General features: G+C 46.6%; 1 protein-coding gene across 1 annotated transcript in view; it reads left to right on the top strand.

The window, feature by feature from the left end:
- DAGLB (diacylglycerol lipase beta) overlaps positions 1-10,106 on the top strand; it is a 28,248-nt gene extending 18,142 nt beyond the window's left edge. The window contains exons 10-15 of the mRNA XM_045875841.1: positions 371-451; positions 547-674; positions 7,800-7,868; positions 7,955-8,027; positions 8,936-9,186; positions 9,301-10,106. Of these exons, the coding sequence (XP_045731797.1) occupies positions 371-451; positions 547-674; positions 7,800-7,868; positions 7,955-8,027; positions 8,936-9,186; positions 9,301-9,496 (798 nt within the window). The 3' untranslated portion in view covers positions 9,497-10,106. The remainder of the gene's footprint in view (positions 1-370; positions 452-546; positions 675-7,799; positions 7,869-7,954; positions 8,028-8,935; positions 9,187-9,300) is intronic.
- The last annotated feature ends 2,211 nt before the right edge of the window (positions 10,107-12,317 follow it).

Here is a 12,317-nt window from a genome sequence, read left to right as displayed (position 1 = left end):
AACTTTATGTTTTAACGTCTTGTTAAAAGATCAGTCATTTATCATCTAAATGGGACCGGCCATCGGGACCGTGGCCCGCGCATACAGCAAAATACCGTGTGGCTGCAGAAAAGCCACGGAAAGATCCGTTGGCTGGAAAGGTGTTGTGGGTGGTCCCCGGAACTAGTCACGGAGCACCCGCTCCACGTGGAGCCCATCCCTGCGCCGGGGGCCAGGAGCACGGCGGGGCGCGGTAGCTGCGGCCGCCGATTCCCCGACGCTCACCTCGGCTCTGGGGAGACGCAGAAGCGTGCACGGCGTAGCCCTGTCATGGGGCCGAACCTGCCTCGTCCGATGACCAACAGCCGCCCTCTCTTGTCTGCATTTTTAGGGGATTTCTCAAGCCGCCAGATACGTTTACCAGCGCCTCGTCAACGATGGGATTTTGAGCCAAGCATTCAGCATCGCTCCCGTGAGATTCTGATTTGCCTTTTCTTTCGCTGTCTGTCCCGCGTGCGCAGTCTGCTCCTTGGCCCTCACCGTGCCGCCTTCTCTGTTGGCCCGCAGGAGTACCGGCTGGTGGTGGTGGGCCACAGCCTGGGGGCGGGCGCCGCGGCCCTGCTGGCCATCATGCTCCGGAGCGCGTACCCGCAGGTCCGCTGCTACGCCTTCTCCCCGCCCAGGGGGCTGCTGAGGTACGTGCGTGGGGGCCGCTCCGCCGCCGGGACTTCCTTGCGCGCGCGCCCGCCGCGCCGGCCTGTTTGAAGGCCTGGTCGGTGGAGACGCTGAAGGGCCTCTCCCGGGGCCGCGGGAGCGGAGCTCCGCGCTCCTGCCGGTGCAAGCGGACGTGCAGCCGCCCGGCGGCCCGGCATTAGGGCCGGGGGCGCGAGGTCACGATCTGGGCCGTGACTGCGCGCAACGCAGAAGACGCGTCTGTCGCTTCCCGTAGTGACGGAATTCGGGTTTTTTCTTGTGGGGAGAACCTGGAAGATTTTTTCTCTTGGCAACTTCCAGACGCACAGCAGGTGACTGTAGTCGCCCAGCTGTGTATTCTGTCCCCGTCAGTGACTGTGACGTACTTATAACGGGGACTTTGTGCCCTTTGACTCCCTTCTCCTGTCCCACAGGCCCCACCTCTGCAACCACCAACCCCCAGTGTCTAGATTTGTGAGCTTGGTTTTTGGTTTGCGGTTGGTTGGTTTTCTAGATTTCACACGTAGGTGAGATCCCGCAGTGTTCGTAAGGATGAAGAAGTCTGTGCGCCTTACCTCGGGGAGCATAATGCCCTCCGGGTCCATCCGTGTTGTTACAAATGGCAGGACTTCCTTCTGCTTTATTCCGTCTTCATTCTTTCACGGCCATCGTGTGCATATACGCACACACAACCCTGTCTGATCCGCTCACGTGCTGACGGACCCTTCCGCTGCGCTTTGCACATGCCGGCTGGTGCAAATGACGGTGCCGCGAACACGGGAGTGCACACATCTCTTCAAGTCGGTATTTCGCTTCCTTCGGCCGCGTACCCGGAAGTGGCATTGCCGGATGATACGGTAGTTCCACTTTGCCCTTTCTGAGGAACCTCCGTACTGTGTTGCCCAGCAGCTGCGCCTACTTACATTCCCCCCAGCAGCACACGAGTGTTCCCTGTTCCCCACGTCCTCGCGCCCACTTGACATATCTGGGTTTGGGGGGCTTTTTTGTTTTTTTTTTAAGATAAATTCCCATGGCTATAAAGGACACACGACTTTTTCTTTTTTTTCTTTTTTTTTTTTTTAAGATTTTATTTTTATTTATTTATTTGATAGAGACAGAGACAGCGAGAGCAGGAACACAAGCAGGGGGAGTGGGAGAGGGGGAAGCAGGCTTCCCGCCGAGCAGGGAGCCCGATGTGGGGCTCGATCCCAGGACCCCGGGATCAAGACCTGAGCTGAAGGCAGACGCTTAACGACTGAGCCACCCAGGTGCCCCTCCAAGTGACTTTTTAATATTTTGATTTCATATTCCTAATCTGATATAACCTGACAAGAAAATTATCAATAAATCTTAAGACTGTATTCAGTAGCTTTTTTTTTTTTTTTTTAAAGATTCCATCTATCTATTTGACAGACACAGTGAGAGAGGGAACACAAGCAGAGGGAGTAGGAGAGGGAGAAGCAGGCTTCCCACCGAGCAGGGAGCCTGATGTGGGGCTTGATCCCAGGACCCTGGGATCATGACCTGAGCCGAAGGCAGACGCCCAACGACTGAGCCACCCAGGCGCCCTTGTTTTTGTTTTTGATCCTAGCCATTCTAACAGGTGTGAGGTGAGATCTCACCATGGTTTTGATTTCCATTTCCTGCTAAGTAGTGATGTTGCGCACCTTTTCACGTCCCTGTGGGTCGTGTGCGGGTCTTTCTGGGGAAAATGTCTATTCAGATCCTCTGCCCATTTTTTAAGCTGTTTTTCTGCTGTTGGGTTGTGTGAATTCTTTATATATTTTGGGTATCAACCCCTTATCAGAGGATTTGCACATTTCCTCCCATTCCTTTTGTTGGGGGTGCCCTTTGCCGTGCAGCAGCTTTTCAGTTGGATGCAGTCCCTCTTGTTTATTTTTGTTTTTGTCGCCTTTGCTTTTGGTGTCAAATCTAAAAAATCATCACCAGGACCAACGTCAAGGAGCTTACTGCCGGTTTTCTTCTAGGAGTTTTCTGGTTTCAAGCCTCATATTCAGGTCTTTAATCCGTCGTTGTTATAATTTGTGTGTGTGATGTGAGCTGGGGGTCCGGCTTCATTCTTTTGCACGTGGCTTCAGTTTTCTCACCACCGTCAATTGAAGAAACTGTCCTTTCCCCATCGTATATTCTTGGCTCCTTTGTTGTCAGTTACTTGGGTATTTCTGGGCTCTGCGTCTGTTTTTCTGCCAGTACCATACAGTTGTGGTCACTTTGGCTTTATAACCTAGTTTGAAGTCAGGGAGCATGAGGCTTCCAGGTTTGTTCTTCCCTCTTAAAGATGGCTTTGACTACTTAGGGCCTTTTGTGGTTCCACATAAATTTTAGGATTATGTGGACTATTTCTTGAAAAATGCCATTGGAATTTTGATAGGGATTGCAGTGACTCCGGGTTGCTTTGGGTGGTTTGGACATTTTAACGGTATCGTTCTTCCAGTCCGTGAGCACGGAACATCTTTCCACTCATTTGTGTCTTCAGTTTCTCTCATCAGCGTCTTACTGTGGGCAGGTCTCCACCTCCTTGGCTAAATTTATTCCTTCATATTTTTGGGGGGCAACTGTTAAGTGGGAATGCTTTCTTATTTTTCTGATAGTTCATTATTAGTTTACAAAAAGAACAGATTTCTGCACACAGGCATACCTTGTTTCATTGTGCTTTGCAAGTACTGCTTTTTCTTTTCTTTTTTTCTTTAAATAAATTGAAGATTCGTGGCAACTCTGCCTTAAAAGCAAGTCTGTCGGGGCCCCATTTCTCCAACAGCATTTGCTCACTTTGTGTCTCTGTCTCATTTAATAGTTCTTGGCAATATTTCAAATTTTTTCATTATTTCATATTTTGTTATATTGATCTGGGACCCATGATTATGACTGATTAGCTGAAAGCTCTGATGGTGGTTGGCATTTTTTAGCAATAAAATATTTTTTAATTTAAGTATGTACATTGGCTTTTTAGACACGTTATTGCACACTTAATGGCCTTCAGTGTGGTGTAAACATACCTTACATGCACTGGGAAAGCAAACAATTCATTTTCCTCACGGTGTTGCAGTATTTGCTTTACCGCAGCAGTCTGGGACTGACCCTGCAAGACTCCCCAAGTTGTCCCTCTTGATTTGTGTCCTACAGCTTTACTGAATTTGTTTACTGATTAAGTTTGAAAAGCACATTTTTTCCTTTCTTACTCAACATACTTAACCCTGTATAATCTTTGCCCTGATTATAAAAGAAATTTGTGCTACAATTGAAAAGAAGGAAAAAAGGGGGAAAAAATAAATTTGTATCCAACATAGAAATTTTGGAAAATATAAAAAGGCTGAAAGATCAAAGATCTTCTACCCAGAATTCACCATTGTAACTATTTAAGTTTGGGAGCCCGATGTGGGGCTCTATCCTAGGACCCCAGGATCATGACCTGATCCAGAGGCAGATACTTAGCCACCCAGGTGCCCCTAAGTTCTTTTTATTTTAAAATATATACTTGTACATATGAAAAGACATGAGTGACTTTAAAAATACCTGAATTTATAAATTGTGAAACAACATAAAACATATTTTTGAGATTAAGCAGCAAACATCCATACAGCTTGGATGCATTTTGCTGTCTGAAAAAAGCCCTACACAAAAGACCTATTGTAAGATTCCATTTATGTGACCTTCTAGAAACGACAGAAGTACATGATGACAGAAAGCATACCAGTGGTTGTCTGGGGTTGAGGGTGGGATTGATTGCCAAGGGACACAGGGAGCTTTTTGGGGGTGATGGAAATGCTCTTTATCTTGATGGTGGTGGTAGTTAAAACAGTTATATGCATTTGTCAGAACTCACTGTACACTTACAGTGGGTGATTTTGCAGTGTATACCTCAGTAAGGCTGATTTAAAAATATACACACATCCGGGCACCTGGGTGGCTCAGTCGGTGAAACATCCGCCTTCAGCTCAGGTCAAGCCCCACATGGGGCTCCCTGCTCAGTGGGGAGTCTGCTTCTCCCTCTGCTCATGCTCTCTCAGAAAAAAAAGGTCTGTACCCAGGTTGAGAATCGAGCAGTCCGTGCCTTCGAAATTCCCCGAGCATCCTCTCCTTTCCTGTCCACAGAACGTCACCATCCTGATCTTTGTGAAAATTCTTCCTTTGCTTTAAGGTAGTTTTACCACCTATATGCAGGTCTCCGCATAATAGTTTGGATTTGTATGGTTTTGAAATTTATTTTTTTGAAATTTATAGAACTAGAATTGTACTTAATTTTATTCTGTGACTTCCCTTTTTTGTTCCCCATTGTTTGATGCCTGTAAGACGTGATTCTGTCCGTTCTGGTTCTGTCTCGTCGTACATCGATCACAAATGGTCTGTGTCACTGGTTGTTTGGACGCCCTCTGGTTGTAGATGGAGGTGGGAATTCCTAGCACGCGTGTGCACACGCTCCCCCTTCGCGTTACACGCCCGTGTTCCTGCGCCAGTTTACGCGTGCCCGTGGCGAGTTGGCCACGCCCCATATTCCCGACCGTCAATCTCAGACTTAAAACTTTTTTGCCAGTGTGATGGGTGTGCAGTGATGTTTCATTGCGGTTTGATTTGCGTGTCCGTGATTGCTAATGAAATTGGGGCTCTTTTCATGTATTTATTGGCTGTTGAGTTTCCACTTTTGTGATGTTCTTTTTGGCTAAAAAGCATGTTGGCTATTCTGAGCCCTTGATGCCTGCATGTCAATTTTAGAATCATTTTGCAAGTTCCATAAACAAAAAGCTTAGACTTTTTATTTCAGCTGCCTTTATTTTCTAGTTCAATTGAGAGGTAAGTGACGTATTACTGAATTTTCCCACCTTTGAACATGAAATCACTTTTCAGATATTTAGGGACTCTTGAATTATCTTTCAATTTTTTATGGTTTTCTCCATAGTCTTACACATCTTTTGCTGACGTATATCAATCTCATAGAAATTTGTCTTTTGATCGTGTATCCAACAGCCTTGTTAAATTTGATTAATTGTAATTCATCTGCAGATGCTTTTTTTTTTTTTTTTTTACTGTATAAACTAATTTCATGAATGACAGTTTTGTCTTTTTGCCTTTCGGGGCTGATAGGATCACCATTAAAATGTCCTGTGTCCCTTTGCCCTCGGTCCCTTCCACCCACCCCCCAGGTGCACAAGGATCTTTTTTGTCACTATAGTTTTGCCTTTTTCAGAATGTCATAAAAATGGAATCCTACAATATGCAGGATTGTGTTGCATTTTCTTTTACTCAGTAAGATGCATCCAGGTTATGTGAGTGCTTGCTTTAATCTTAAGTGTATGGTCTTCAGTGTTCTCGATTGAAAGTTTTAGGTTCTCAAATCTGTGAAGGCCTAGTCACGCGTGACTGCCTCTTCTCTGTTCTCCCACTTTCAGAGCCTCCCATCAGACATCGCGCCCCCTTGCTCTTGTTTCGCATCTCCAACCTCTCGTTCATACCTCTGTTATCTTTGCTTTTAGTGCTACGATCTGGATAGTTCTTCAGGTCTGTTTACTAGTACACTGATTCTCTCTTCAGTGCTTATGATGATCTGTTAAAACTATTGCCTTATAATGGAATTTTCATACAAAAATTAAAAATTCAAACCAAAGTAAAGAGAATAGTATAATAAGCCACCATTTCATCAGCTTCAATAGTTAACATGACTGACCAATCTTCATATACCCCACCGTACTGCCCACAGATCCCCGTGGCCGGAGTACCTTGAAGCAAATCTGAGACCTATCATTCATCTGTAAATACCCTAATATGTCTCCAAAGCATAGAGCACTTAAAATTTGATTCTAGTAATTGATCATGTTCTCCTAATTATCTCATAAATGGTTTACAGTTGATTTCTTTAAATTCCAAACAAGGTTGGATTAGATGTCCTGTGTCCCTTTGCCACTGGCCCCTTCCACCCCCTCCCCCCACACTCCCCAGCAGTGGGTTTGTCTTGGAACTGTATTTTTGTTTTTAAATCAAATTTAAAAGCATGTGTAAAAGGGATCCACACAGACACGGAAATTCTGTAACTCTCCTTTAATGTATAGATATTTCAGTTCCCTCTATTTCTGAAACCAGGTTAGTTCTGGAGAATCCACATTCTGGATTTCTCTTGCATATTCACCATGTCACTTAACATGTTCCTCTGTACTGTTGGCTGTATGTCCTAGAAAACACAGACTGATGGATCAGTTTCAGAATGATTGCTGAAGGCAGTTTGAGATTTTTTTTTGCAGTTTGTTTTGTTCTTATGTGATACTCCCACTAGGGATGTACAGCCAAATTTCTGTTCTTGTAGTCACTTGAAATAATTCTTCTGTTTGGTTAATAGCACTGTTTAGGTTCGTTTGTTTCATTTGGCATTTGATTTTAGGAATTGCTTTTGTTGTTTTAATTTTTACAATTATATAAACCAATGACATGGTTCCACAGACAACTCTATAAACAAGTTACATTCAGAAATGTCCCTTTCTGTCCTTGTTCCCTGAGGTAGCCATTAGTGTTTGACTTAGTTTTCCATTAGTCTCATTTATATATGAAAGCAAGGATGTGTATCTTTGCATCCCTTCTCCTGCATACCCTTCATGCCCTTGTGCATCTGCTTCTTTGACTTGACCACACATCCTGAGATCACCCCCCACCGCACACTGCAGCCGTGAAGGACTCGGTACTCTGCGGGCGGGCCGGGTTGTGAATTGAACTGTTCTCCACAGATGGGACATTTGGGGTTGGAGCCTCTGCTATGACAAGCAGTAAGAGCTGCAGTGAATAGCCTTTTGCGTCTTTTTACCATTTTGCCAGAGCGTCTTTGTTAGATTCCTCCAAGCAGGGGTCGCTGAGTCAAAGGATGCAAGCATAGGCTCGCTCAGTCTGCCATCTTAAAATCTGGTTGGTGGATGTTGTGGCTTTACTAGAATCTGGCAAATGAGTTGCTGTGATCAGAGTATCTCCATTTTACTTCTCTTTTCCTTTAAAGGGTAGAGAACAGTTTTATACTCTGAAAACTTACCTCACTGACCTGGCAAAGTGACTTGATTTCCCTTTGGAGTTCTTTGTGGGCAATATAATCCTGAAACTTCACTAATTTTTTTTTTTTTTTCCTGAAATTTCAGCAAATCCCTTTATGAATACTCTAAGAACTTCATCGTGTCACTTGTCCTAGGCAAGGATGTCATTCCCAGGTGAGTCAGCTGGATGCTTCATCTGGGCTTGCAGCAGCTGAAAGACCAAGTACTGAGCCGCCATCTGGTCTTTTGCTAATAAACAGGTTAAGTGTGACTAACCTGGAAGATCTGAAGAAGAGAATCTTGCGAGTGATTGCTCACTGTAACAAGCCCAAGGTAACTTGCGGGGCCCCGTAAGAGGATCTAAGGAGTTTGAGGCTGTGTGTGCCAAGGAGAGTTTGTTTCTCAATTCAGAGCCTCTTCGACCAGGGCATTTGATGCTGTTGCCGGAAGCGCTTTCTGACCCTCCAGACAGACTTCTGTCTGCTGTTCTACAGATGATGCCGAAGAAAGCAAACGGCTGAGTCAGTCATGAAATGCCACAGTTAGAAAATACTATAGTAGAACCATCCCTGTTCTAGTTAAGTGATTTGCTTTCGGTCATACTCTCTTAGCCCTGTCTTGTGACCAACAGTACTTTGATGCTTTTGGTCCCAAAGCTTGGATAATAAGGCTGCTGAACAGAGTTTAAGAAGTACTAGCGTATGTATACTGTGCAATATTATGGTCGTTAAAAATGGTGACGTAAGTTTTTGTTTACCACTAGAGAAAGAGAGTGATGTATTGAAAAGTTTTTTTTTAAAGGGCAGGTCTAAAAATGATTCTTCGAGGATCTATCCCCTAAGGCAGGATATATAAAGAGTTTTTAGAAGTGATTTTAACTAATTTTCTGACATTTTTTATTGTTACTCAAATTCTTTTAAAATAAGCTTCTCCTTACCCCCAACTACCCCCCCCCCGAGTTTTAAAAATTAATAAATGTCATGAAGGGAAAGAGTAAAGCTCGTCGGCAGGATTTGGTTTTTACGTATCGCTTCATGTTTGATATGGCTTCATGGCCCAAGAGATGCAGGAGTTTAGGCCACTGACCTCCACGGCCCTAAGATCCAGGATTTAGAAAGACCATTGGTCTGAGCTCTGAGGGTCACCGTCCTCTGGCACAAGCTTCTGGGGCCAGGGTCTGTGTTGACAGTGAAAGCGTCACAGAGTAACAAGCAGGCTGCCTTCTTGGGTCTCTTGGCCAGTACCAGATTTTGCTGTACGGGTGTTGGTACGAGCTGTTCGGAGGAAGTCCGGATAACTTTCCGACGGAGCTGGACGGGGGCGCCCAGGGAGACCTGACGCAGCCGCTTCTGGGGGAGCAGAGCCTGCTGATGCACGGGTCCCCGACCTACAGCTTCTCCAGCGACTCCCCCTTGGAGTCCCCCACCAAGTATCCCCCTCTCTACCCTCCCGGCAGGATCATCCACCTGGAGGAAGAAGGTGCTTCAGGGAGGTAAGTGCAGGCCACGTGGGCACGGAGCTGACGGGGCTCAGTCCACACAGATCGAAAACACACAGGTTTCAGCCTAAAGGGCCGCTCCGCTAGTTCACCTTCTGTCTTTCCCAGGTTTTGGCGTTCTGCTGCTCAGTACAGTGCCAGGTGGTCACACGAATCACAATTCAGCAAAATACTCATCGGTCCCAAGATGTTGACAGACCATATGCCCCACGTCCTGATGAAGGCCTTGGACAGCGTGGTGTCGGACAGGGCCGGCTACGTCTTCTGCCCAGCCCGAGGCGGCTCGAACGTGGACATGGTGTAACCGGGGCTCATGCAAAGTGCTCCAGGACGAAAGACCGACACTCCTGTTGTTAAACTGACAAAATCAGTGATTCCCATGATGCCAGTACCTTTGATGTCCATCGGTAGAAATTGGATGGTCTTCTAAAATCACTGAATAATTTGGGAAGTCCTTTTGATCCCAGTATTAGCAGGATCAGTTATCAGGAGAGAGCGTGGAGAGGATGGGGCTCACGTAGGAAGCTTCGGGAAGCTCCAGGGCCATTCCTTGGTGATCTGAGAACTGCCCCCAGGAAAGGATGGGAACCCAAGGCCAGGTTTAAGACCCTGATGGATCGATCCGTAGCTTCCCACCCCTGACGCCACCTTTTCACTGACGGGGTCTTACCACTGTTGAGAGGAGTCTGACCTGGGCTTACAGCTGTGCAATTTATTCTGCAAACTGGATTTTCCTGGCTGCACAGATGGGCTTTTTCTCCTGGGTGGCCCTGAGGTCGGGCTGCGAACTGGGACCCCTGCCCCTGAGCACTGAGTCTCCACATCAAGCTCACTGCTTCATTTGCACATAATAATCTGGCTTTTGGAGGTCAGCCAGTGGATTCAGGGGGAGTTAATAAAGCACTTACACGTGTCGTTCGTGTCTGGACAGTGATGTACTCGTCCACTGGATGTTTCCAGGAGGGTCTATTTTACTGGGTAGTTGTATAGCAATCCTGTTTTAAAAGTTTTCTATCTACTGTAAACAACAAAAATGCAGCCTTAAGCTTTCTTGGAGCTCTGGGCTAAAGGCTGGCAATCACACAGGCATCTGATTTAACCCCACTGAAGTGCCAGAAAAATGACAGTAAGTGGATCTCTTTAAAAGCATAAACCCACAAGGATGGGGAAAGAAGAAAAGGAACAATTGGTTGACTAGAGGTAAACAGAATCCTAAGTGGAGGAGGAAAGACCAGAACTACCCTGGTTTACAACTCCGAATCCCCCCTCCCCCACAGCAGAGCAGGGGATCAGTGAAAGTGAGGTGGCTTACTTGAAAGCTGGAGGAAGTCTGGCCCTTAGTTCGCTCTGCGGGGAGGGGGCCCTGGACAGCAGTGCAGCGGGAGGCAAGGAGATGGTGCTCCTCAGCTTCTCACACTTAGAGAAGATGCCAGACCTCTAAGATTCTCCAGGGCAACCTGACCTCTAAAAACCCCTCCTCGGGGCCTCTCGGCCGTCACACCAATACCACCTTAGCCTCTTGAGTACCTGCAAAAGCCCATTTAAAAAACTCTGACTGAAATGCCATGGTGTCCAACTGCCACAAGTTTTGTTTCTAAACAATTCCTGTACGTTCCTAGTGGCAGAAAGCTAAGCAATCTCGGACACCCCTTGACTCCACCATGGTGCCCAGTTTCCAATCTCGCCCCCGCCTCCCATTTTTAAGATTAATGTATTTTAGAGAGCAAGCATAAGGAGGAGGGGCGGAGGGAGAAAGAGAATCCCAAGCAGACCATGCTGAGCAGGGAACCCGACGCAAGGGCTCAACCCCAGGACCCTGAGATCACGACCTGAGCCAAAATCAGGAGTCAGACACAACCACCTGCACCCCCCAGGCGGCCGGCTCTCAACCTTAAGCATGAGCCAACGACTATTGGGCACACGCAGAACAAGGGACTGGGAGAAACTGCCTGGCTACCGCTTGGGAACAGAGAAAGTGTTGTAACCATAAAACAGATCCTGAGCCTGAAAAGTGGAGAATAAAGAAGAATGCCTGAAAATTAAAAGCATGACAGGTGGACCTCCAGAGCAGCTGGGCGGCAGATAGCTGCATGGTGGCAGACGGAGCCCACCCAAGCACAAAGGAGAAAAGCAGCCCAGGATGTGCAAGACGGAAAAAAAAGCCCACAGAACTTATCAACAAAAGTTCACCCCACATAACAGCAACGGCCAAGGAAGATCCAAATGAGTTGCCTTCCAAACTGAGGGGAATGCATTTCCAACCAGACAGAAAGGACCAGGGAAGAACAAAGTTATTTTCAAAGACACAAGGGCTGAGAAAGATTCCCACACACTTCTCAGGAAACTCTTGGAGGAGTTGCTGAAGATGAAGAAGCAAATTAAAAAGGAGTCGGGCACCTGGCTGGCTCAGTCAGTCGAGTATTCGACTCCTGATCTCAGGGTCATGAGTTCGAGCCCCACGTTGGCCGTGGGGATTATAGTAAAGATCAGCACATCGGGAAATGGTGGCCAGAGCATTCTGAGACTCTAGGAAAATAAAAATCGGTGAAACACATAATACAATCATCTTGAGAGATTTACACTGCAGATGGAAGTTCACTTAAATCATTAAGCACACAGGAAATGAAGCAAAAAAGTATAAATTATCCCTAAAGAAACCAGAAGTTTGTGCAGCCAAATTGTTATCCCACGGCTTGGCTAGGAATATTCACACAGTAACAGATACTAAATAGTGACCACCAACCCAAATCATTCTCTTGTGTCGGGGGGGGGGGGGGGGGGGTGCTGCCATGCACAGACTATCTGTGGTAACAGCCAAAACTGAAAATGCAACCAGCAATAAAGTGACTTAGCCTGACCCCCAGGGAGGGGAGAGGGGCTGGAGATTGAATCAAACAAACCGCCTGTCATTTAATAAGCATGGCTATGTAACAAAGCCTGCAGAAAAAAAGGGGGGGGGGTGCAGCTTGCAGGTGGGTGAGCATGTGGAGATTTGGGGAGGGGGCTCCTGGAGAGGGCGTGGAGGCTCTGTGTCCCTCCCCCATACCTGACCCTAGGCATCTCTTCCATCTGGCTGTTCGAATTCTATCCTTTCATAACAAACTGGTGATCTAGTAGGTAAAAAA

The sequence above is a fragment of the Mirounga angustirostris genome, unplaced genomic scaffold (assembly GCF_029215605.1).
Source record: "Mirounga angustirostris isolate CCGP_5_RB_7025 unplaced genomic scaffold, mMirAng1.0.hap1 SCAF_5, whole genome shotgun sequence".
NCBI lineage: Eukaryota > Metazoa > Chordata > Mammalia > Carnivora > Phocidae > Mirounga > Mirounga angustirostris.
The sequence above is the reverse complement of the archived record's forward strand: the minus strand, read 5'-3'. Positions and strand labels throughout refer to the sequence as shown.